This window comes from Rhagoletis pomonella, unplaced genomic scaffold, assembly GCF_013731165.1.
Source record: "Rhagoletis pomonella isolate Grant_MI unplaced genomic scaffold, Rhpom_1.0 Rhpom_scaffold_00003, whole genome shotgun sequence".
In the NCBI taxonomy this organism is placed as follows: domain Eukaryota; kingdom Metazoa; phylum Arthropoda; class Insecta; order Diptera; family Tephritidae; genus Rhagoletis; species Rhagoletis pomonella.
The window spans coordinates 76,506,934-76,531,583 of NW_023458557.1; the positions used below are offsets into that span (position 1 = coordinate 76,506,934).

General features: G+C 37.2%; 1 protein-coding gene across 1 annotated transcript; it reads left to right on the forward strand.

The window, feature by feature from the left end:
• Window positions 1-1,776: 1,776 nt before the first annotated feature.
• On the forward strand, window positions 1,777-20,404 carry LOC118736373 (the record flags this gene model as incomplete). Its single annotated transcript, XM_036466468.1, has 5 exons — window positions 1,777-2,097; window positions 6,549-6,874; window positions 6,939-8,013; window positions 12,189-12,537; window positions 18,694-20,404. Coding segments are annotated over 5 exons (2,379 nt in total), but the record flags the coding sequence as incomplete, so codon positions are not given.
• Window positions 20,405-24,650: the final 4,246 nt, after the last annotated feature.

The window sequence follows — 24,650 nt, forward strand, 5'->3', positions numbered from 1 at the left end:
AAATGAGTGTTTACGTTTCCTTTTAAATAAAATACTATATATATTTGAAGTGTACTATATTTTTCCTGATTTTTATTTTTTTTTTTTAAAAGTTGGTGCTATAAATATCTTAGAAAATGTCGACAACCCTACCGCCCACTATTGCGGGGAGGAAGGGCGAGGCTGTTCGCCAATCCCCAACATTTTTTTAAATTTTTGGCTTTTTATACAAAAATACGTCTTGCCCCAAATTTTTGCTACTTTTTAGGATCGTTACTAGTTCTTCATACTTTAAGATACAAAATTCAGATAAATGGTGGGCGTGGCAGTTGACCGATTTTCACCATATTCCAGATGTATGTCTGCCTCGCGTAATACAAATTACAAATCGAATTTCATTGGAATCGGATAAAATTTACCATATCTGTCCTCTGGTGTGGTGGGCGTGGCAGTTCGCCAAGTTTTCATACTTCTTCTTTTTTAGTGAAAGTGATTCAAATATCACATTTTAGCAAAATCAAGATACGTTCACTACCTTTTCCTGCAACTTTTATAGGGATCTGCGAGTGTGAAGCGGAAGATTGAGGAAATGGACGCAAGCGGAAGCAGCTGAAATTTGTCTGGCAATTACTTTAAAGCAGGGACCGTAACAGTTACAACTTTTATTATATAAATCGATCTATAACAATTATTTTTTAACTTCTGTTTAATTACTCCATAAATAACAATTACTTTTGATTTTTATCTAAATAATCTACGAATAACAGTTATTTTTGATTTTTATATAACATGTCTTAGACAACAGTTACTGAAGACTTTTATTTATAAAAGTCATCAATACAAATCAGTTAGTGACTTTTTCTTATAAAAGTCATCAATATTAATCAGTCAATGACTTTTATTTTTTAAGTCATATGTACATTTGTATTGATGACTTTTATAAGTAAAAGTCACTGACCGATTTTTTTTTTTATAAATAAAAGTCTTCAATAACTGTTATCTAATGCATATAATATAAAAATCAAAAATAACTGTTATTTCGTATTTATAAAATAATTTTTAGTCTTTTTTTTTTTTGCACAAAAATTACAAAAACGAAATTAATTTTCAAATTTCATTCTCGGTGAAAGAAGAAAACGATTGGTATATTTCACTCAGTTGTAGAACATTTGCTTCATGATGAATTTTTCCATGACAGTTTTCAACAATAACTGTTATTTTCAGTCCCTGGTTTAAAGTATACATTCTCCCCATACTCCCCAGAATAAAACTAAAAATGCATAATATTACCAAAATTTCCTTAACTCTGTAAGGACTAGGAAACATTATGAGGACTTGATTTGGAGCTACCCTTGCATACTATTGAACTTGATATGGCAAACGAAGACAAATCCGTTTTCAGTCGATCATTCAACTACCGTTTCTGAGCCGGTAAAATGCGTATTCGAGTTCCTATGGAAAAATTTCTCCTCATACAACACCGACTTCTTGTGTGTTTTGATAATTGCTAAAGCCATTTTTTCTCAGGAAAATACCGCTTAAAACCTGTTAAATAGTAGACATATTTAGAATCGAGTCAACCAATAGTTAAACACTGTGCGCCGCCACACTTACGCTTATTCCCAAACTAATAATTATGTAAATTCCCAATGTGAGTAGCGCTTCAGGCATTGGCTTTTGTTTTTCATTTCTAGTTGTTTTTTTTTCACTTTTGACTCTTATAGTTCCATGTCGTCGCTATGGTGTACAATACATACTTAGCGCCCTTTGCTTTGCTATTACGAGTATTAACGTTTTGTTATTGTTTTTTTTCTTATTTTGTTGACTCTTGTTAACTTTTTCTCTACCTTGTTGTTTATTGCTTACAGAGTCCAAGTGCTCGAGTGGTTTCAACAGTTGTACGTCCAAACAGAATCGTTCAGATCGGACGAGGAGTCACAACGTGTCCGTGAGGCGGGCAATAATTGCTATCGCAAGGAACATCATCCACTCAAGGCATGCGATCTGTATACTGAGGCCATATTTCTAGCGCCCGTCGAAGAGGATGCGGAAAATACAACAGCGGCAATGGCACATGCCAATCGTTCGACAGTGCTGCATGATTACGGCATGTATGAGGTATGTATTAAATATTCGAATAGTAAATAAATGTGTGATTGATGAATTAGTGTATATATATGTGTAAATAGTGTGTAGATGTGTAATTGTGTGCTTTAGGTAAACACCTAGGCCGTCGTTCGATAAACAATTATTGAAATTATTTTTGAAGTTAATGGTTATTCCACTTCTGAAAAGCCACCAATGTTCACTTCACTAAAGTCTGCTGAAGCTTATGCACACATCCAGAAAATTAATCATATTTCAATCAAATATCACTTATATTTTTGATGGTTCTTCCCAATTATGTCAACTCCGTGTAATTGAATGGATTTGAATTATCAGTTGTTGATTGGGGCTAACCAACGGAGCGATACTTCCGCAGCTTTTTACAGCTGCGCAAGTATGATGCCATCAGATCCTGAAGATTTTAATGGCTTGAAAGAATTTATCACGCAGTCAGGCGATGGTCATCCAAAAGGTCAGAAAAAGCAGCACTGTCTTCACGCACTTTCCTTAAGGAAATTTCCTCCTAAATCCAGAGGATTTATGACACACTTCTACGTTTTCGAAGAAAGCCGTGCATGAAACTCTTTTCTATTCTTGCACTTGTAGATTCCCAGACAAACCTTATAAAGTTCCCAACCAGAAGGTGACTTACTGCTGCGGACTCTATTGAATAACCGTCTGCTTGACGGCAGAAAGCTCTACCGTCTGCTAAAGGCGTTTCCCTCTGCTTTCTGAAAACTCAGCAGGCATGCGCTTTCAAGAGCATCTCGCGAGTTTGTGTCCAAACTTCCCCAAACTGAGTGACGCGAATTCGCATCGAACCTTGCAATAACACCATCTTTTCTTCGCTTGGCTTCTGCTAGAGCGCTCCTTAGCAGCGTTGGAGGTGGCTCGACCTCTTTATCGTGCAGCATATAGGCGGATATTAGTCAAAGCTCCCCAGCTCCAGGGTGTTGGAGATTAATCTGAAGAATCTTCATTCACCAGAACCTCTCCATGAGCCCCTAGTTCCTACTTCGACCCTCCTTCAGAGGATCTGCTTCCAACTCTCTAAACGTCAACGTTCGCTCAACTTTCTTCGGTGCTATTGGAGGCTGGGGGTCATCAGCTTTGGTTCCGGTCGGAAGAATCCTAATGACCCCCTTAGGAACATCGAGAGCACCGAGGGACGCTGCAATGAGCAATACCAGCACTTTCGGAAAGGCCCTAAGCCCTCTCTAGCCAGATAACTCTCCAGTTTCCCCTCTAGCGACCTTTCTCGCTTCGTATCAGATAGCGTCGGAGTCACGCCGCCGGTTGGCTTCACCTGTGAGGCTACCCTAGACACCGCTTCACTGAGCATATTTTTAACCCACTCGAGCCTTCGAGCATGCTGATCAGGTATTTGATCAGAACACTGCATATCGTAGCGCTCTAAAATTTTGGTAGCCATGCGACGGTCCGAATGCGCGACAGGCCCCTGCTGGTGCTGACGGTTCGGCCAGGCACTACACCCTCGATACGCTATGCGATTTTGCACAGGCATTGACCGCGACTGGACGATTTCCGCTACTTTTGCCCGACATAGCCGACGCACCTAAAACGCCGGCCATGCAGGGCACACTTTTGCCCTTAGCGAGAGCCGAATTCGCCTACACGGGGCCATAACTTCCTCTCGGTATAGAGACGGCTTTGGGTATCGACACCGATTACCCTCCGCTGCTTGAAGCTTTGTCCTTGGCCAGCTCCGGTTTCCATACGACGCTGGTCGTGCAGGCCCCACCTATGGCTTTAGCCAGCGATGACTTCGCCTCCTCAAAACTCCCAACCAGGGCAGAGATAGCTTTGGATGTCGGCTCCGACGATTCTCCGAGCTTGAAATTTGCGAATTTGTTTTGCTGTATTTTTGTTATTTTTTGTATTCATCTTGTTCGTACGACGACCTACCCAACGAGGAGGGCGCAGTGGTCTAATTAATGTAAGGGCGAAATTAACAGTCCACCACGGCAGCGGCCCATGCCACAGCAAGGTTACCTTTACTCCCTGAGGCGGCCCGGTATTCGGAAGGCGCCGTAATGATACAGGCGGTGTGGTAAACACCCTGGCTACAAAAACCTCGGCGGGGCTGCGGCGCTTAACACCCTTGATTAGGGGGTCGGCAGTTCTTGGTCATCGTTCAAGAGCAGCTCGAACCAGAGGAAGGGAGTGCACTCGCCCAATACTCGAAGGTAAAGACACGATTGCACTACCACTAACTGATATAAACTGATGCCATAGCGAGAGCCAGCATGATGGAAATTCTTGAATTCATGTTGAGTTATTTTTTACGGGTCTCCATCTCAACTTGGCTCTCTCATGCAAAGCCGAGGTATATTATTCTTACTGTTTTTGTTTCGTTTGCGTAGATTTTGAAAACAACTAGGTACTTAAGTATTTAAACTTTTTCTACGAAAGTTGTTTAAAAGAGACTACAAATCCTCTACTGCTACTCATTTTCTTCGGTTTATGAAGTTCGATATCTCGTCATCGCTTTTGTCATCATCTGCTACTCACAACCTGCCTCTGTTCTAAGCCGAGCAGTAGATTTTATCCGTAAACTATACACTGTTCGACGCCCTAGGCTTTAGACACCTCTGAGCTCATTTACATTTCAACTTTGGCTCTATTGCTTTTCATGAGTTTTTCATAAATACATAGATACAGTTTTAGGAAAGATAACTTTTGGCCGGAAAGTATTGGCAGGTTTATTACCATTTCAAATGGTTTCCGTTTCCAAGAATTAAGGTCCTCTAAAGGCAGCAGAATCCCTTTTTAGTTTATAAAGCCAAAAATTTAACCTAATGTCTAGCTTTTTTTTATTTATTTCATTACCCTCAAATAGCTCAGTGAAACCAGATTAAGCCTATTTAAAACCCCAAACCCTACGGAACCGCCGAAAGACATTTCTCCAGGTGAGGAGATACGATTATTCGTATGTTTGAGTGCTCTCTCTTACATTCCAGTTCGTTTAGAACCAAGCGGGTTACAATTTCGTTGGTCAGGAAAATTTTCCGCCTAGGAAGAAGAATATGCATGACATTTTTTATGCACGAGGGAAAACGATTGTCCCTCCTTATGTTTGGTACTTTATCTTAACGTTGCATTATTGTCACCGAACCCAGCGTAAATACTTATCAATTCTGATGTGATCCTACGGATCCCTCATATTTCACAGGCTTCTGCATATTGTGAGCATCTCTTTTGACTATATTGACCAACAAAGAGGTCATTGGCTCCTTAACTTTATACGGAACTGTTTGGTACCAGAGGCCTATGAGTCGATTCACAGACAATTTTTTAAAGTTCACGACCTAGCTTTTAGCTAGCTTTTTCAAACTTTTTAAAAATAAAAATTAAATGGAGTCCATGCACAGCAAAAGTGAGTTCTCTATGCTTTTCTTCAGACTTAGCTAACATTTCTTCTTTTTCTTGGAGGTTTTCTGGTTCCACCGGTACAATATACTGAGTTTATGAAAGACGTGTACGATGACAAGCTGTTCAAAAGGGCTCTGAAGGCTACCGCAAAGGCTTTGGTATCGGATGACAATTGTTTCCAATTTTTCTATTGTACTCGTGTTTGAGATGTAGATCGTTAGACCTCGGATGTACCTCGGATGTTTGCATACATTATGGTGATTATAAGCAGATGTTTTCCGTGAGCTTCTATTTACTATGATTGCTGATAGCATGCCGTTTAGCTGATATTTGTTCATACCAAATTATATATCCCGACGGGTTTTTCCTTCATGAAGCCCACAGCGGCACCTGCCATTCTAAGTTTTTAAGCCGCTTCGCAAAGATTAAGGTTCATTTGTAATATTAGTTTTGCTTCCTATTTCTGTGGGTGCTTTTGAAGTTCGCTGCTTCGTAGTCCATTCCTAATATTCTACACTTATCCCTGCATCGTTTCGAAATCGCCACGAATAGCCCATCCTCGTATCCCATATACGCGTGATGAATTACGAATTTGATAAAATCTTTCACGCGATTCATACCCGTATTTCAAGTCATACATTTCCACTAAATATTCAGTGGTCAACTAAGCGTTGCTAATGTTTGGCTTTACAACGGCTAAACGACCTTGGACGGCGCGCACCTAACACCACACAGAAAAGTCAAAGCTATGTTGTTCCAACAGCGCTCCTGCAGCTAACCGCCTGCTGCATAGCCCACATACGCGCGCGCTTTCGTGACTGTTGTATTGTTATCGCAATTTCAACATTGCTTTCATCTTTCATTTTGCCTTCATTCTTCGCGCTAACGATGGTTTTTCACATTCTTACTAAATTTTTTTTTTGTTTTTGCCATTGAAAATTAATTAATTTCTGCTCTCCACTTAGCTGCACGTGAGAAAATTTTCTAAGTCGTGTAACTGCTAATTTTCCGCTGCTCATTTTGTCGTTTATCAGTAGCGTAACTTATTTTTTTCTATGTTTTTCTTACAGGAAGCCTACGACGATTGCTTGTGCGCCCTGGAGCTGGGCTATCCCGAAGAGTATAATGCGTTGATCAAACTACGCCAAGCCGCTTGTGCCTTAAAGTTGCGTAATTTTGCGCTCTGCGAGCTGCATGTGCACGAGCTGTTGCACATGGATCTCTCCGAGGCGTTTGAGGCGCGCACACACGAACTCTGGCACGAATGCGAGGTGCTGAAATCGGAAAAAATCGACATGGGCGTACAGACGGACGATGATCATTACGCGGCGATGGCGCCGCCACCGCAACACATATTGCACGGGAGTAGCAGCAATCGGTTAAAGGTCTACGAAGTGTAAGTTCTGCTAAATTGTTATAGATGAACTTTTTAACTTTCACGTCTCTTCTCTCGACGCCAGCGCCTGGTCGGATACCTCGAATGCCATTACAACGACGCGCCGCGCCTATTTGCGCGCCACCACAGACATTGTCCGGCACATGCCCATTTTCAACGAGCACGCTGCCGTTTTTGTGTCCAGCGGCCAAGCGCGCATCTGCGATAATTGCGCCATCACACAATTCATACCATTTCCATGCGACTACTGTTCGAATCGCACATCCGTTTATTGTTCGCGTAAATGTCGTAGCCAGCACTCCTCCATACATGTGCTCGAATGTTTCGCCCACCAGATTGAGCTGTTCGAGGAGTTTGGCGAGGCGTTCGCCAAGCCACGTCTACTGCAGCTCGCCTTTCGCATGCTAATCACCGGTTTGCCACAAGTGATGCCGCACTGCCGCAAACGGCCGACTGTCAACAAGATGTGGAACGCCTTCAATGGCATACTCACCGAACGTACGGACATACCCTATTCGGCGCTGCTGCGCCTCGAAACGCACCTCGACAAAATCGACGCTGAGACGACTGTTTCGCTAGCGATTGCCGCGCACATACTGGCCATCTACTTGGCCGAATGCACCGACTTCTTCGAGCACCTCGATCTCATGATGCCCGCCCCAATGAAGTTGGCACGCAGCGAATGGATATTGCTGTCCGCTGCGCTACTGCTGCGCCACATTGGCCAGCTGAGGCACAAGAATCTCATACACTGCCCGTCCTTTGTGCTGCCCGCAGATCCGCACATACTCTCGCCACTGCACGAGTACAGTCTGTGGTCGGCGGTGAAACATGTGCGGCAGGGCCAATTGCATTTGCTGGCCGGTGATGTGACGTGTATCGCCTATGCGGTCTATCCGCAAACGCTTAGCCTGTGTCGGCAATCGTGCGTTGGCCAAGTGTATCGTAAGCATTCGGGTCGGCAGGTGAGCGCTTATGCGACCTGTGATATACTGTTGGGCGCGTGCATTACCAACTGCTTTGTCTATGCTGGGGACTATCGACAATCGTTGCACGAGACACGGAGGCAGGACCTCAAGGCGCGCGGCATCGACTGCAAGTGCGACAAGTGCTTTCGTCCATATCCGGATGAGGATTTTGTAAGTGCCAGCTTAAAAGATTATACATACTTGTGTATTTTATGACACTCGCTAAACTAATCGTTATGTTATGTTACGTGTGCGCCAAATGTACGACTCGTTCGCCTTCCCTCTCCCCATGCCCACTTGAATATCCGCCAACCACATAAACACAGAACCGCGCGCACACACACTCACGTACTAGTACGTAGTTCATCTAAACGTCTACTAAATATATATATGTATTCATTTTGTTATTAATGTACATATATACAAACATACATACATACATACATGTGAACATATGTTTATATACTTGAGCCAAAGTAGCCGAATAAGTGTGAATAAGTGTAAAGTGTTTGTGTGCGTATGCAGTAGTAGCGATTATAGTTAATTCCACTTTTCATTGCCTCCATGTGGGTGTGTTTGCTCTTGATGTTGTTATTGAATTCTTTTTCTTTCATTTTGCGTTCTATGGTTGTTCTGTTCCGAGTTCACATGTTCGTGTTTGTGTTTCCGTTTGCGTTTGTTTGCCTACTCTCCTTCTTTATGTATGTGCGTGTATGTGTTTTTGCATTAATGTTTAGTATGTGTGTATTTTGCATTAGTGATTTCGAACTGACTTGCGTTCATTCGATATTTCAATGTTTACATAGTTTTAGGCGTTTAACGGCATTCATGTTTCTATTGTGCATTTTTTTTTTCATAAGCAGCATTTTATTTTGCTTTACTTTCGTTTCCTCGTCATTCACTTGTACATTCACATTGGCTTTTTTGTTAAAAGAAATCATATTTTTTCTTACACAATTTTTTTCTGGCTACTGATTATGTGAAGATTATACCAGCTGACTGGTTATGTTGCGTTAACATTTTTTTTTTTTAGGAGATAGCTATTTTGAAACTTAATGCCACAACAACTATGCATATGAAGAGTACGAAAAGCGATTTTTAAAAACTAATCTACCCTTTGGTTTTTTTTTTTGGTAGTAATTATTCAGTGGCATTGCAGGAAACTGAATGGCTGATGAAATTACTAAGCACGGTGCTGAATCATTTTGCCTGACAGGGAATGTATATCGGTTCTCGTGGCAACCTGCCGCCTGTTCATGGACTGTTGGGCTTAGGGAGCACTTAGTCAAAATCACTGTGATAATGAGCAGTGGCGAATCGCAGGCTTTCGAAAGAGCTTGTTAAGTTGCACAAGCGCCAACTTTCGGTCCTAATAGATATGCTGTTCGAATGTTATCTAATAGAAACCCATGCGGAACACGTTAATATCATTTGGGATGAGGAAGAGGTAGAATCCGTCCAGCACTTCCTTTGTGAATGTCCAGCACTCCGAAGAAAACGCCTAAAGTTTCTTGGGGACCATTTCTTAGGGAAAGCTCCTCTGGAAGGACTGCTTGGATTCGCCAGAGAATCAAAATGGTTCAAAGACATGTAGGGATAGGCATGGGGAAACACTCCTGGGCATCATAATGGGCATTTGTGGCCTCCGAATGAACTCTTCTCCGAGCCGCCCACTTAACCTAATCTAACCTAGGATCTTTAATTCCGGGAAATCATCTCAACACTTTCTTCTTATCTGCCCTACTTTGATAAGGCTAAGTTTTAAGTAACGCGGCCTGCCTTTGGTTATAGGTAATGTGACCAACTATTTCATAGGTCAAAAAAGAAGTACAGCTTAGGTGGGTTTAAGTTAACGCCGCGAGCCGATTACGAAATTTCGAATGCGGCTAATTTCGAGCTGAGATGAGAGCTCAGTATTTGTTCAGAAGTGCGAGCCAAAATGCTTTCATCTTAGCTTCGCGAAGGTTAGACAGTCTAAAAGAAAGCGTGGAGATGATTCCACTTCATCTTCCTTCAAAAGGATCAGTTAAAATTCCTAGTCTAACCGCATTAATACCAATCGCACAATTGCCTAGTGAGTTCCGCCATTGATCGCCCACCTAGTTACCTGATACAACTAGCCTTGAGCCATATCAAAAAGGGTATATAGAAATCATCCCTTAACCAAATGTTCCACATCATCTACATAGGCGATCACCCGACAGCCCACTTTTTCCAGTTCCTTTAGAAGGTCCTTTACAACCGTAATCCAGAGCAACGGAGAGAGAACACCACCTTCTGGAGTGCTCCTATTGACTTTGCACTGAGAGCAGACACTCGCCCACTCCGACGCGACAGTTCTGTCACGAATTAAGCTGTAGATAAGCATCATTAGATTGGTTTAAACTCTCAGATTATGAAAATACTTGACTATAGCCTCTGCAGTGACATTGTTGAAGGCCCCCTCAATATCGAAGAAGCCCCCTACTGCATAATCTTCATGCCTGAAGGCTTCTTCTGGCCACTTTACCAATGTGTGCAGGGCGGTATTCACAGACCTTTTCTTTTTTGAGCTCTTGAAAGAAAGTCTCTTCAGCGTGTTTAGCAATCACGGAGAGACTGATAGGCCTAAAATCCCCTATGGGATTTTCGACACCTTGCATCTGCGCAGGTATGATCCCATCGGTCCCCAGCGACTTTAATGGTTTGTTTGAACGAATTTATCGCCCAGACCATGTGACGATCGTCCAGAAGATCGGAGAAGTACAGAACCTGGGGGAAGATTCTACATGAGAATATAAGTAAATTTTTCCGTATACAAAACCGCTTTCGATAACACGAATAGAAATGGTCTTTACGCCGCGATGTCTGAGTTGGGTGCCCCCGAGAAACTAAAATGGCTGTATAAAATTACTTTGCGCAATACCACCAGCTCCATCAGAATTGGGAAGGACCTCTCCAAGCCGTACGAAACCTTGCTCTATAAGTCACTCATCATACCCGTACTGGTAAATGGCGTAGAAGCCTGGACAACGGCGTCATCAGAGGGGGTGGCTCTTGGAATAATCGAGAGAAAGATTTTGCGGAAGATTTACGTGCCTTTACGCGTTGGCGACAGCGAGTACCGCAAACGATGTAACGATGAGCTGTATGTGGTTTACAACGATATGAACATAGTGCAACGTATTTAAATACAGCGGTTTCGCTGGCTAGGCCATGTCATTCGACGCCGACGCTCCAGCTCTTAAAGTATTCAACGCGGGCCGCGATGCTGGTAACAGAGGACGCAGAAGGCCTGCTATACGTTGGAAAGACCTACTGGAGAAGGACTTGGCTTCAGTTGGCACAGAAAAGGAGCGACCAAAATCGCTTAGACGGTTACAGAGCCAGTGAAGAAGAAGTCTGAATGGGGGCCGCTTTCCTGATGATTTTAGGCACTAGTTTTTATTCTGATGCTTTAATCAAAGCTGGCAATATTTGTGGTAGCTGTTCTTGGAAATTGTTGTGAACGATTCCACTTGCCATTCTTGGTTGACGCATTCATTCTGTCACTACGTCACTGCTGGTGTCATTTCAACGTTTCCTTACGATAATCCTATTAAGCTATTTTTTTTTCTTTTCTTTTCAGAAAAGTAAGCACTTTACAGTTTTTGCTTAAGACATGCAAATTTTTCCCCCATTGCAGACTTTAAACCGTTTGGAAAAGCGAAACATTTTACTTAGAACCATTTCTGTTTGAGACATAACATTTTTTCTTTAGACTCCTATTATAGATAAGCGTCAGATTTTATTTTTTTTTATTTTTTATTTTTTTTTGTTTTTTTTTTTCATCACACTTCTTGTCTTGTCGTTTGTCGTCTTCTATGCATTGTGTCCTTTGTCCGTGTCAAATGTCTGATGTTTTCTTGTGTCACTGTCAATCACTGCCACTTGCCTGCCCGCTCTGCTGAGAACCACAAAATATATTTTACGAGGAAAAAATGTATGCTCAATGCGCTTTAACTTGGGCAATTTTGTTTTTTCCTTGTGCTTACATACTAGCTTTCTTTTTAAAGCACGCGTCAAAAAAAAAAAAACAACTTGCAATTTTTATTTCTTAATTATCCTTCTAAAATTCTGCTCTTCACTACGCTTACTCCTTTATACTCGCTCAAAACTGACCGCCACTGCTGCACTAAATACCACAAAATATTGAAAAACGAATCCATCAAAAATGCTACACCAATTTACATACATACATACATATTTTTATTTGCACGTCCTTTCTATATACGACGCCGCACATACATACGTACACCCACATACCCACATACCCACATACGTGTAATCAAGTGTTATGAAATTACGAAAACCCCAAAATTTTCCAGCATAAATTTCATCGCTATCGCTGTGATAATCCAAAATGTATGCAAATATTCACACCACCCGCCAGCGATTTCAAAAATACACGCAATTTACGCTGGTGGCGCAGTCCGTATTACAAAAACCCCATCAACGAGGGCACCGATCTGCTGGTGTGCAGCGTTTGTGACGAAAGCCAAAAACTGGAATGGTTTTGGACCTTCAACGCTGCACTGAGCGACTGTGATGCGGTTGAGGTGCGTTGCAAGTTGTATGCGGCCGTTGAGCGGGCCGAAACGCAACTTGTAGAAATGCACGAATGCAAAGTCGCTTTGGCGTGTCAATTAGTCGAGCAATGTTTATTGATGCATCGAGGTACGTTGTTACATACATACATACATTATTTTACAGTAACAATAACAAATAACAAATAACAAAAATAATCAATCATCATCAAATTTAATCATAATTATTATCGATTAAGTAAAAGTAAATATTCATACATATGTATCTATCATAAATACTAGCTACTTATGTACATGCGAAACTATTTCTTTGTACTTAACTTTTTTTATTGTATTGTAGAAAAAAGCTAGAATGTACTTAATTAGTTTTTTAGGATATTTTTACGCCGCATTAAGTATTAAGTACATTAGAGTGGTACTTAAAAATATGAAAATCTTTATTTTTTATAGGGCATCCCTTCTGTTCATTTTGTTCTATGTATTTTTCCATGTACCAAATAAGGACTTCCACTTCAAAATTTTAAAACAAATTTTACTAGTCGCTACCAAGGTCGCTACGTATTATTGAATGCTATTCATATAAATTTATAGTCATCGCAAAATAAAAAGGTAACGACTTCTAAATATTACGGAGGACAAGAAATTAAAAAAACGCTAAAAGGTTCTCTTGAGCAGACCACGTGTTTGGTGTGTTTTTGGTGACGTTGAATACGACTTTGAAGTCCGTTTTGCTCACCTCGCCAGAGCTAGCCCCAATAATCGTGGCGAACTATATGTGGCAGACAAAATTGTATACATATTGACGGATTTACTTTGTTCTTGGTATTCAGAGGTTTTCGAGGTCGCCGTTTAGGAATATGAAGTCAGCTTTTCAAAATCCCAAAATGGCGCAATAAAAAACTGCACATCTAGTAGTTTTCGAGATATGTAGATGATTACGAATTTGAAGTAAAATTTTCGAAATTCAAAATGGCGGCTCCAATATGGCGATCGCATTAAAAAAAAAAAATTGAATTGAATTAATATAAACTTGGCAACCAGGGGTTTTAGAGGTTGCTGATTACGTATATGAATTCAGAATATCCAAATTCGAAATGTCGCATCCAATATGGTGGTCAAATTTTTACAAAAACTTATGAATTCCTATAAAATTGAGTATCTTTATATGTTTTTGATTTCTGAAATCGAAATTCAACAATTATTTTTCAATATTTCCACTAACCTTAAATTTGTAAAAAATTTCGATGGTTTTTGGCTCCTTTGTTTCTCTTGAAATTAATTTTTTTTAAATTCGACAACCATGTGCTGCCATTTGGCATTTCGAAAATCTGACTTACAGGGCGATTCTGGCAACTGTCTTTCAACTCACCACAGTCTTTCGAAAGGCCTTTATCTATCTGTCAATTCTGACAACTGTCTTGAAAGCACTTTATTGTCTTTCGAAAGACAAATTGAAAGATCTGCTAACGAGGAGGCCTTAGCGTTATGCTTTTCAATTTTGAGCAAAGCGTTTTTTTAATGAAATTAAATTAAATATATGTAGCACCTTTACATACAAATATGTTTTTTTTTAACTAATAAAAAGAAAATTTAATTTAAAAAATATAAAAATATGTAAAATGAAAACAAAGCAAATATAAATTAAAATATTTTTAAAAATTAAATAAATTTTTTTTCTTTTTAAAACAATCAAATTTAAAAATTAATTGTAAAAAGAGAAAAATGTAATCAAAAGAAGAAAAAAGTAGTATGTACTTAAAAACTAAATAAAATTTAAAAACGTAGTTTTATTTTTAAAACAAAATCTAAAAGTCAATAAAAAGTCAAATTAAAAACTGACAAAGAAATAAAATTAAACAAATTGCATTAGATCCTAAAAATTAATTCAAATAAAACAAATATATTTTTCTTTTCAAATCAGTAATATATGTATAGCAATTAAAAACAGATTACCACAAGAAACACAAATTAAATTAAAAAAAACCAAGAAATAAATAAAAAAAAATTTAAAAATTAAATGTAGTTAAAAAAAATACAATACAATCCAAAATTTAAAATAAAATTTAACTAAAAAAATCATAAAAAAATAATTAAAATAAGTCCCTAAAAACTAAATGAAATAAAACAAATATATATCTTCTTTTAAAACAATGAAATACAAAAATTATAAGAAAAATAAATAACAAAAGAAAAACAAATTAAATAATGAAATAAAAAAAATAAAATTTTAAATATTAAATGAAATAAAAAATAGCTTCTCGTTTTTAAACAATAAAATTTAAAAGTTAACAGAAAATTAAGCACATTAAGTTCCTAAAAATTAAATGAAATAGAAGACAATATATTTTTCCTAGTAGTACAATAAAAAATCAAATTGAAAGAGTGTTAATTGAAAAGAAAAAAAATTATTAAAAAAAATATATATATATAAATTAAAAAAAGTTCCGCTGCTCGAGAACTCAAACCCGGATCTCTCGAATGGTACGCCCGTGCTTTGCTCACTCGGCCGTTGCGACTGTTGGAGAGACGCGAGCTAAATAATGTACAAGTGCTTTCTCTTAAAATAGCTTTTCACCACGAGCGGTGAGTAAGAGAGCTTTTTTTCTAAAGTTTTTTTTCTAAGACTTTAAGCTATAATAAGAAAAGTCTTTCGAACTATCTTGACATCCGTCTTTCGTTAATCTTACGAAGGACTTTTTACTATCTTAGCCATAATTCCTCTATTAATATTCGTAATCAGCGACCCCATAAACCTCTAACTACCAATATTAAAGTAAATCCGTTAATATTTATGTATAAAATTTGATCTGTCACATAAAGTCCGCCAGGGCTTTTGAGGTTGGAAAAAATTCGGATTTTTTTAATTATGTATTTTATTGTTTTAAAATTTTGGAATTTAGACCAAACTGAAGGGGTGTCCCATACAAAATGTTATATTTTTACGCGCCACCCTAATGCACATGTGTAAAATATTATGTATAAATATTTATTTGTATGCAGTTAGTACTGTAGCTGAGAGTTGTATGTAGAAAGTTGAGTTAGCACAAGCGCGACAAGAAGACAAGTGAAATCCAAAGAAAAGAAAATTTTAGCGCTAAATTTTAATAACACCGAAGGGATTGAGAAATTCTAAGATGATTTTTTTTTTTAGAAATGGAAGTTTTAGTTCTTTGTTTGCCTATGTATATAAATATTTGTTAGATTAGCAAAGCGTAAATCATGTAGAGCAATAGTGCGTATGTGAGGGTAAGTTGAAGGCATACAGTATCGGTCATATCAATAGCAACCCCATTTGAAAGTGATATTGTTTGCCACTCATGTTTATTTATTTATTTCTAAGAATTTTCATTAAAATACATATCTTTCTTTAACAAAACCCATATAAGTTTAAAACTTTGTAGAAACCTGAAAAAATCTACAAATTTCCATCCCTATTTCAAACTTTTTGTCTCAGAAGGGTTAGATTTTTATTTATTTTTTTTTTTTTGAGTATACAGTTTTAGAGCCCATTCAATTTTAGTCTAATAATGTGGAAATTTCAAGTGGCTAAAAATTAGCGTTGATTTTTTACTATCAAAAACACTAAAACTTCTGCGTAAAAAGTTTGGAATTTAGATGGAAATTTGTTTAATTTTTTTTTTTAGTATTCTGCAAAGCTTTAAATCTGGGTTTATATTAGTTTTGTTAGAGAATGAACTGTATTTTAATTGACAATTCTTAAAAATAAAAAAAATAAACATAAGTGACAAGCAATATGTAGAAGAGGAAGAAATACATTTTTTTTTATTTCAGTCGACTTATGTTTAAGCCAGTATTCACACAGTTTAGCGCAAACAAAATACTGTAAGCGGCCATTTGGCAGAGTTTCCTATCCTACGTCAGATTTTCACAGGGCATTGAATTACAAATAGTTTAAATATTTACTAATGTTCCACTTCTAAAATCGTCATATCAGTGCCTAGTGGAAATTCGATTCTTTAAAATATTTATTGGTACAGTTGTGCAGTTCTCAAGTGGCATATCCAATAATTAATTGAAGATGCAATTGTTATCTAGCGATAAGCTTACTCTCTATTTTCAATCTCTTTAAAAAAATTTTAGAGTACCGTTAACTTTTTCATTTAGTGTGGGACCACATCTGAGGTACCATCTTTTTTAAAAAAAAAAAAAAACAAAGAATTATAGAAATCGGTTAACGTGGTCCAAAGTCATGCGGTAACATACATAAAAAAAATAAATAAATAAAATATTCCGACGAATTAATAACCTCCTCCTTTTTTGAAGTCGACTAAAGAAAGCTTAGTTCACTAACCTCGCACTTTCTCCTCATATTTTTCTTAACTATATAGTAGAAAAGTAAAATCGAAAAGTCCTTTAAAGAATACATAGATTTCATGTGCATGGTGTAAGACTTAGTAAAATCGTACCCAAAGCACGGCTTACATGTAGACAGCACGAAAAATTCAAAGCTATAAAAATAGAAATTAGTCGGCATTCGGAGCTTTCCCTTTCTTTATAAAAATGCAAGGCCACATAAAAACCTAGTAGTTTTGACTGTGTCTTCGCGAATTAGTCCAACGACAATTAGAGCGAGCTTCTATCCTTGCGCGTCTATACAAAATTTATTGAAATCTCTAAAAGCTTTCTCTAGAGGGCTATGTTTTAGATCGGCAACTATCATAGAGAGCTTTTTAGACTGACTTTTCTCGTGGCACATGTTTTGAACGTGTCTAGTTTGGTTGCTGTCTGCGCTAGTCCCAAGCCGTTTCTTCACAGTATTTTATGTAGTTAGAGCACTATTTTACCAAAAACTTAGCACGCGGATGAAGCTTATTACGGCTTTCTGCAGATCTTATATGGGCCAGTGATGCGCAGAGATAAAGATTTTACTCTTTGCGCACCCATAAGTAATCTAAAGAAAGTTCTGGAAGGGTTCTGCCCGCGGACGCTATTTTTAGCAACACTGATAAGGACGCACGTAGAGTAAAAGCTAAGAGTAAAATAAAGAGCTTTTTACACGAACTATGTTTAGGTTTGGACTGTAATATATAGACTAAGCCAGTGCAACTGACAGGACTATCCATGTCTGATGATTTGACGAAATTCTTTGATTAAACATAGAATTGCCACCTGTTTGATTACCTGAAGAAACGCAAATAATTTTCAGATCCATATGCATATAACAGCTGCCTTTTTAAGTCGAACCCTACGTTTTCGAAAATCTTTCGGACGAGAATGTTCTATTGAGTTAATTTGAATGACGCGTTTCTGTAGCTAAACCTTTCAGGTTATTCGTATTGCGCTTAATCTTGTTTTGACCTTCCAAGGAAAAGTGCTACAAAATTTCAGTTGAATGGAGTGTTTTATTTCAAATATGCCCGTGGAGAATACAGACACTTCTTTATTCTCTATCTATAAATTAATAAATCCACCCCTTTAAGTCCATCTTTTACCCACAATCCAGGTTATATGAAATTAATAGCTGGTCTTTTGATGCCGAGATGAAAGAGGAAATATTGCAATCCTGACTATTCATTACACCACTTTACTACTCTTATAAGCTCAAAAAAGTATTCCGGGGGAAAAGCTAGAAAACCACCAAACGATGTCGACCCTAGGACCAAAAAATCTCAATATTAGTCGCATCGAGTTTTTACGCTGATTAATCACTTTTAAGTAGAGAATTCAAGTTATGTGTATCCCTAATATTGCAAACTGTAGTAGAAAGGATTAAAAACTGTAGCAGTAGGCTTTTAAGAACTAAAAGTACATAATACTCTTATACCCATAGAACCAAAAAATGTAAGCATAGCCTTAGAACTGTGGCACTAAATTTCGTAATCTTAGAGTTAAAACAAAAACTAGGCCCTCAGTATGTACCTTTGAGAAACATAGAGTAGCTTTTAATTTTTTATACTAGTTACGTAAATCAAATATATGTACATTCACATACATATGTATTTTTAATGCATTAAATTTCAAGACATGTCTATTTAAATCTATTTTTATATGTACCTATGTATTTTCAGTGCGTTACTAATATTAACTACGTATTTTCTATTTCTTTCTCTGTTTTCATATTTACGACTACGCGCACGAAACAATGATTTGTTCTAATACTTTCTATGCTTAAACCTATAATCTTATGCTACAAAAATTGTACCCTCTCTCGATACTTTTTTCCCCACTTATTCCTTAAATAACATCCTCCAACTTCTAACTACGCCTTACCTTTTTTACTCGAACGCATCACATCCACATCAACGAAACGATTCCGCTATCACAGAGGGGCAAAAACCTTTCGACGATTGGGAATTCAATAAGCTGGGCTCGATTATGCGTAATGCTCTCAATATTGTAGCTGCACAATATAGTGTCTTTAGCATAGAGTATATACAACACATGTCCTATTTTTGGGATATCATGGCACTTAGCAATTACAAATGTAGCGATAAGGAACTGATGCAAATGTTACAAGCACTCGAATACATACCGGACGAATACAAGGAGATCTTCATTAACTACTATGACGACTTCATAACACCGAAATTCGCTGAGGAAACCTATACAAGTCTTATGGATACGCAAGTTTAGGAATTCAACAGCTGAAATAGCGCAAAACCACTTATTATGTACTATAAACTGCAGAAAGGATCATAGCAAAATTACAACAAAACGGACTTTGGCAAAAGGAACAACATAAAAACTAAAACTAACTAAGAACTACATGTAAGAAATATAAGAGCGATGCTGTAAATTGAACTCAAAAAACTCGTTACTCAGTACTCGATAGGTAAAACAAAGACATCCACACAAGCTACACACAAATAACAGAAAAGACCATAAGAACACAACCTTGACTGTAGTCTCATATTTAAGAAGGTAAAAATGTACTTTACTCGCTTACATTCTGTTTTTGGTTAGGATTTATTATACATAAAAATCGTCATTACGCGGAAATACTCGTTAAACAAAAAGCAAGAAAAATAACACTAGTAAGCTAAACAAATTACATACTCATAATAGGAAGAGATGTTAAATGACGCACTATTGAAGTTACAGAGAAGAGCAAGGTTAAGACAATGTCAGTGCAAATAAGAACACGAAATGCTGGAGAGTTGAGGAAATAGTAACAACAGAAACGGTCAAAGAAAAGAGCAGTAAAAGCAATACTCTGCAACAGAATTACATTCGTTAAAACTGCAGTGGGATATCGGAAAATCGTTGAGCACGCGTTTTTGCGATTTCAATTTTATTTGTACCAGTTCTGTCTTTGGTAATCTGCTTTTCCCTGTCTTAAGGACTTAAGGTGTTGTTCATAAAAAAAAAATGTGGGTATAAAATCTAGTTTTCGAAACAAAGAGGTATGTAGCTGCACGCAAAATGGTGGCAATAGGAACTGTTTGGTTCAACAAAGACTCTGTGAATCCTGTCAAAACAAGAACCGAATGCACGGCTTTTGTTAATTCAATAATATTTAATCTTCAAACAAGTATTACTTTGAAAGCTGTCAAAAAAGTATACCCAGTGCACCTGAGAGGCAACACCTAAAAGCGCTATGTAGTATGTATGCGCAGAAGACTTTAGCTCTGTTTTCGTATTTTCCAGTAAGAAACTGTCCAGTAACTTGCCAGTAACCAAATTTGAGAGAGTAAGCTAACAAGAAAAACCAGCAAGAAGTTGCAAGTTTAATGAATAGCTGATTAATTTGTTGTTTTCCGAAGCAACTTTCTAAGAAAAACAGTATTTCCCATCGTATTATACATTTAAATAGATTTATTTTGTCAATTGCAACTATAAAAGCTCCACAAACAATTATTTTCCCAGAAGAAAATTCAGGTAGGCCTTCCTAAGTGAAGCCTTTATAACAGGCCTACCCAAGAAGGGCTGAAAAAAGTGCTTCCTTGCATGCCTTCTAAAAGGACTTATCCATTTACAATTTACGCGATTGCATAAATTTATATTATTTAGAATTAAAAATTTATTTCAATAAACATTTTAAGTTGCAATAACACATATTTAATATAAACCTTAAGCAAATACTTCAAAGATGTATGATTTTTATTTATTAAAGAGGCAACTTAAAAAAAAAACTCCCCTAAAAGGCCTGCTTAAGAACGTCCTATAAAAGCCCTTCTGGAAGGCCTTCTAATGGTAGCGAAGGAGGAAGCCCTTTAATTTGTGTCACACTATACGAAAATGACAGGAGATAGGAATGTAGGGTGGAAGGCCTCTTGACTGTCAGGAAGGGCTTTTTACTCCTGAAATTATCTACTGGGTTGTTAGCGTGAATTGCACTAAGCATCATGCCATCTCCTGTTTTTCTTACTGGAAAATTATTACTGCAAAAAATGTTTCCATAAAAATACGGTAAAACTTGCAAGTTTAGCTGTCCTTTTTGCTATCTCAATGTCCTTCCTCTTTCTGGTTTCTGGCAAGTTTTTGCGAACGAAAACGCCAACGATAAAAACTGTTACCGGTTTTTGCTGGATATTGCATATTAAAATAGGGTTTTCATCTCATCGATCACCGGTGCTATAGTTTAACCTTGCGAAACGATTTTCAATATTCCACTGCTGAATTTTGCGACAACACATCTACATATATACATACATACATTCGAATACATAGGAACAGATACAAATTCATGTAGTATATCTTAAGCCTTTAACGCCCTAACGCGTTCTTTACTAGAAAATTCATTCAGTTCATAAACTCATATGCAATTTGCAAATACTCGTAAAAAAATAAAAATAAAACGCAAAAATAAGCAATCGTTATGAACTATTACACGCTGTTTAAAAGACAAAATGTACCAAAATTATGCATAATATGTATTAGAAAAAATGCGTTTTTGCAAACAGCAAATTTAGGGAGCAGAAAAAAGGCTAAAGTAAAATACTGGATACATACTACATACATACTCGTATAAACTAAATTAATAGGCCTAAAACTAGACCAGCAAAAAATTTAACTGAAACTGTTAATTGGGTGCTAAGGCATAGAATAATTGAAGCGTTTTATCCAAAAAATTTTGGAATGCTAAAGAAATTGAATGAACCATACAAAAATAAGTGTGAATTCAAATTATTTCACAACTAAACATACTACAAATGTAAATAATTATACATACATACATAAGAACTCAACGACCATAAGAAGCATAGGCAAGCGTACTTAGTTCGAAAATATTTGCAAGAATTATAAAGATGGCATGAAAAGGCAAGAAAAGAATTGATTGCTTTCGAAATGGCACTACGTACATTTTGAATCCCCGTTTTCTTATAAAATTACGCTTATTTGAATTCCAAAGAGAGTAATTGGCAAAAGAAGTGATGGATTGAAAGTAATGCATATGGAAATTTGTGTTGTGAAAATTTTAATTAAGTAAACGTCTTAAAAAATTAGTAAAAGGGGTCAGATCATATGGAGTGTATTAAGGTTATTACGAGTATATAGTTTCACTTTTTTTAATGATGAATGGTGACAACTGTATAGCGGGTAATGAAGAACTAGAGTAAATGGCAAGGAAGAGTGACAAATGCTTAGGCAGAAGACACACTACGCTGTCAAATATTTTCGGAACACTCTCTAATTTTCTTCTTGGATGTGCTCTGCTCGGACAACATAAAATCTAAGAAACGAATGAGAAATAAGAAATGTGCGTAAATAAAATTTATGTTGGATCTTTTATGCTGTTTCGACAAGACTTCAAAATTTAGAACCAATTTTGTCCGTACATCACGTACTCGTATCCATCGTATCCCTCGATTTTGGAATTATAAATTTCATACCTCGAATTTTAAATGTTTTATTTTACAGTTTTGTTGTTCGCTCAGGCACATAGGCAGGCTGCTCATATCGAAAAATTTACTTTAACATACATATTTAGATCACAGAAACGTTAGTCGCTTGATCTGATCGCATTGACCCCTGAGCAGAAACAATAATATTTACATATGCATGTATATTTATGTAGTAGATAAGAAAAATTAATTTTAAAAAAAATTTGATTCGTTTAGCTTCCGAGAAGCCTGCGTACTTATTATGAGCATATAATTTTTAATTAAAATTAATTGTACATTAAAAAAAATATATATATATAATTAATGTTACGAAATATTAAAAATTTGCACCTAAATCGGCATACATACATACATATGATACATTGAACTTTCTGGTTGAAACTGTCACTAGTATATTATAGAGCATATCAAAAATTACAAAGGCAACACAGTTAGAGATGTGTTCATTAGTCATTGTTTATTTTGAAACACTTGAATATGCCATATATCGAGCTAACTAAACTCAATGACCCGTATCACGCTGAACTTGTATTTTTATGGCTCGCATTATGGTCTTCTGCCCACTGTTTTTGAAATTTATCATACCCTAGTCAATTTTTTAGTCAAATTTTTAAACCTCACTTTATGTTAATGTACAAACCACATATATGTGCATACATACATATAATCGAATTTTATCTATGCATGTGAAATTGTTGAATAATTTTAGTAATTTATGTGTAACTGAACTGTAGTACCTTAATGGCAACTTGTTTGAGAGTTGTCGAAAGTCCCAGCCTACATAAGTTTTCCAACACTATCACTCACTAACTATCATAATCCACATACTCATTATTATCCATGTACCTAAAAGTTGTTATTAATGAAATAACGAAGTACAATTTATGATTTTAAAGAGAACTGTAGAGCAGTTAGAAATTTTGAGGAATTGTTTTTTTTTGTTGTATTGTAAGCATGGAGATTTGGCAATGGGATCTCGTTCGCATATTTATTTCTTAGCTAGATATAGCTACACTAGTTAGGCAACCAGCTCGTGTACAACTAGTGTTCGTTCGATACCACCATGTACTCGATGCCTGTACTCATTAAAAGTATCGAAGAGAATACTCGATGCTACTCAAAGTATCGCTAGGAAATACTCGGTTCCACTTGTACTCGAAAGTACCCACACAAGAAATTTTAATTCAATGCCCTTTTACAATATAACGACATACAGTGGATAAAAGCTTATAAAGAGCTGAAAATACCTTTTCATATCCTTTTATTTTGGAATGGGGTTACTTGGAAGTGCTGAAATAGGAGATGTTAAGTAATGAAAAAGTTCATTGTTTACTTGTGTTTGATTCTTCGGTTTCAAACCGATCTATAGACGACGCTTCCGCAAATCATAGGCTGGCTTCACATCCTCCTCTAATTCGATACGATTTTCGTTCTCCACTTTCGTTAGTTCTAACCCAGCGAAATCGAGTGGTTCACATCTTGAATCGTTTTTTTTTTTCAAAAACTACAACACATGAGAAGCTCGGCCCAACACTAAAATATGTGTAAGCGCCAATCTATTATATTATTCTTACAACACAGATCTATTTTCAGTTGAATTTCCCAAATTTAGCAAACAATTAAATACTTGCACTTTGTACTCGATACCCATGAAATACTTGTTCCCGCGTACCGAAATACAAAAAATACTCGGTACTTGGTAGAGGTACTCGAGTATATACTTCTAAGTACTGGTATCGGAACATCACTATGTACAACAGGCCATTGTCACAATGGCGCGTAATTCCTGTTGACTTTGCAGGCCAAGCTGCTGCAGCGCGGACTAAAATCAGGCTCAAAACCCGTATGGCTAACAAGCTCAGCGTTTGAGCACTTCAAATTTCTAGGAAAGTTTCGATCCCATCCCTTATTACACGGATCGCTTTGTCTCTAGCATTTTCTCTACATAAATTTTCTCAGAATAAATACGCCATGAGCTCTTTAATCAACATAAATTTCGGTGATCAATGATTATATTAAAATTGGGCAAGGAATGCTTGATGTGTATTTTTGTCATCGAAATATTTTCTAATTAAGACTTATTTGGATACAAGGCTATAGTGTCTTTAAGCGAAACTGCATGCCGGGCAGTCAGGCATGCAAGGTTATCCTGACACAGTATGGTTTGAAAGCATTCAAAGTCCGGTTGGTATTCACGCCTGTCGCACTTTACAAGAAGGTGAGGTGGAATCATCGCAAGACTTACCACAGGCTCACCAGCCATCCTGATGCAAAGATTAAATTGTTTTGGCTCGCATTTTAAACCATCCTGAGGAAATTTTTTACATTTTATCACAAAGCACAAACTCTTTAATCTTAATTTAGTTAACCCAAAATTTATCTCATCTATTTTCCACTTGTTAAGGTAAGCTCATTTGACACTGCACTTTTCCGGGGC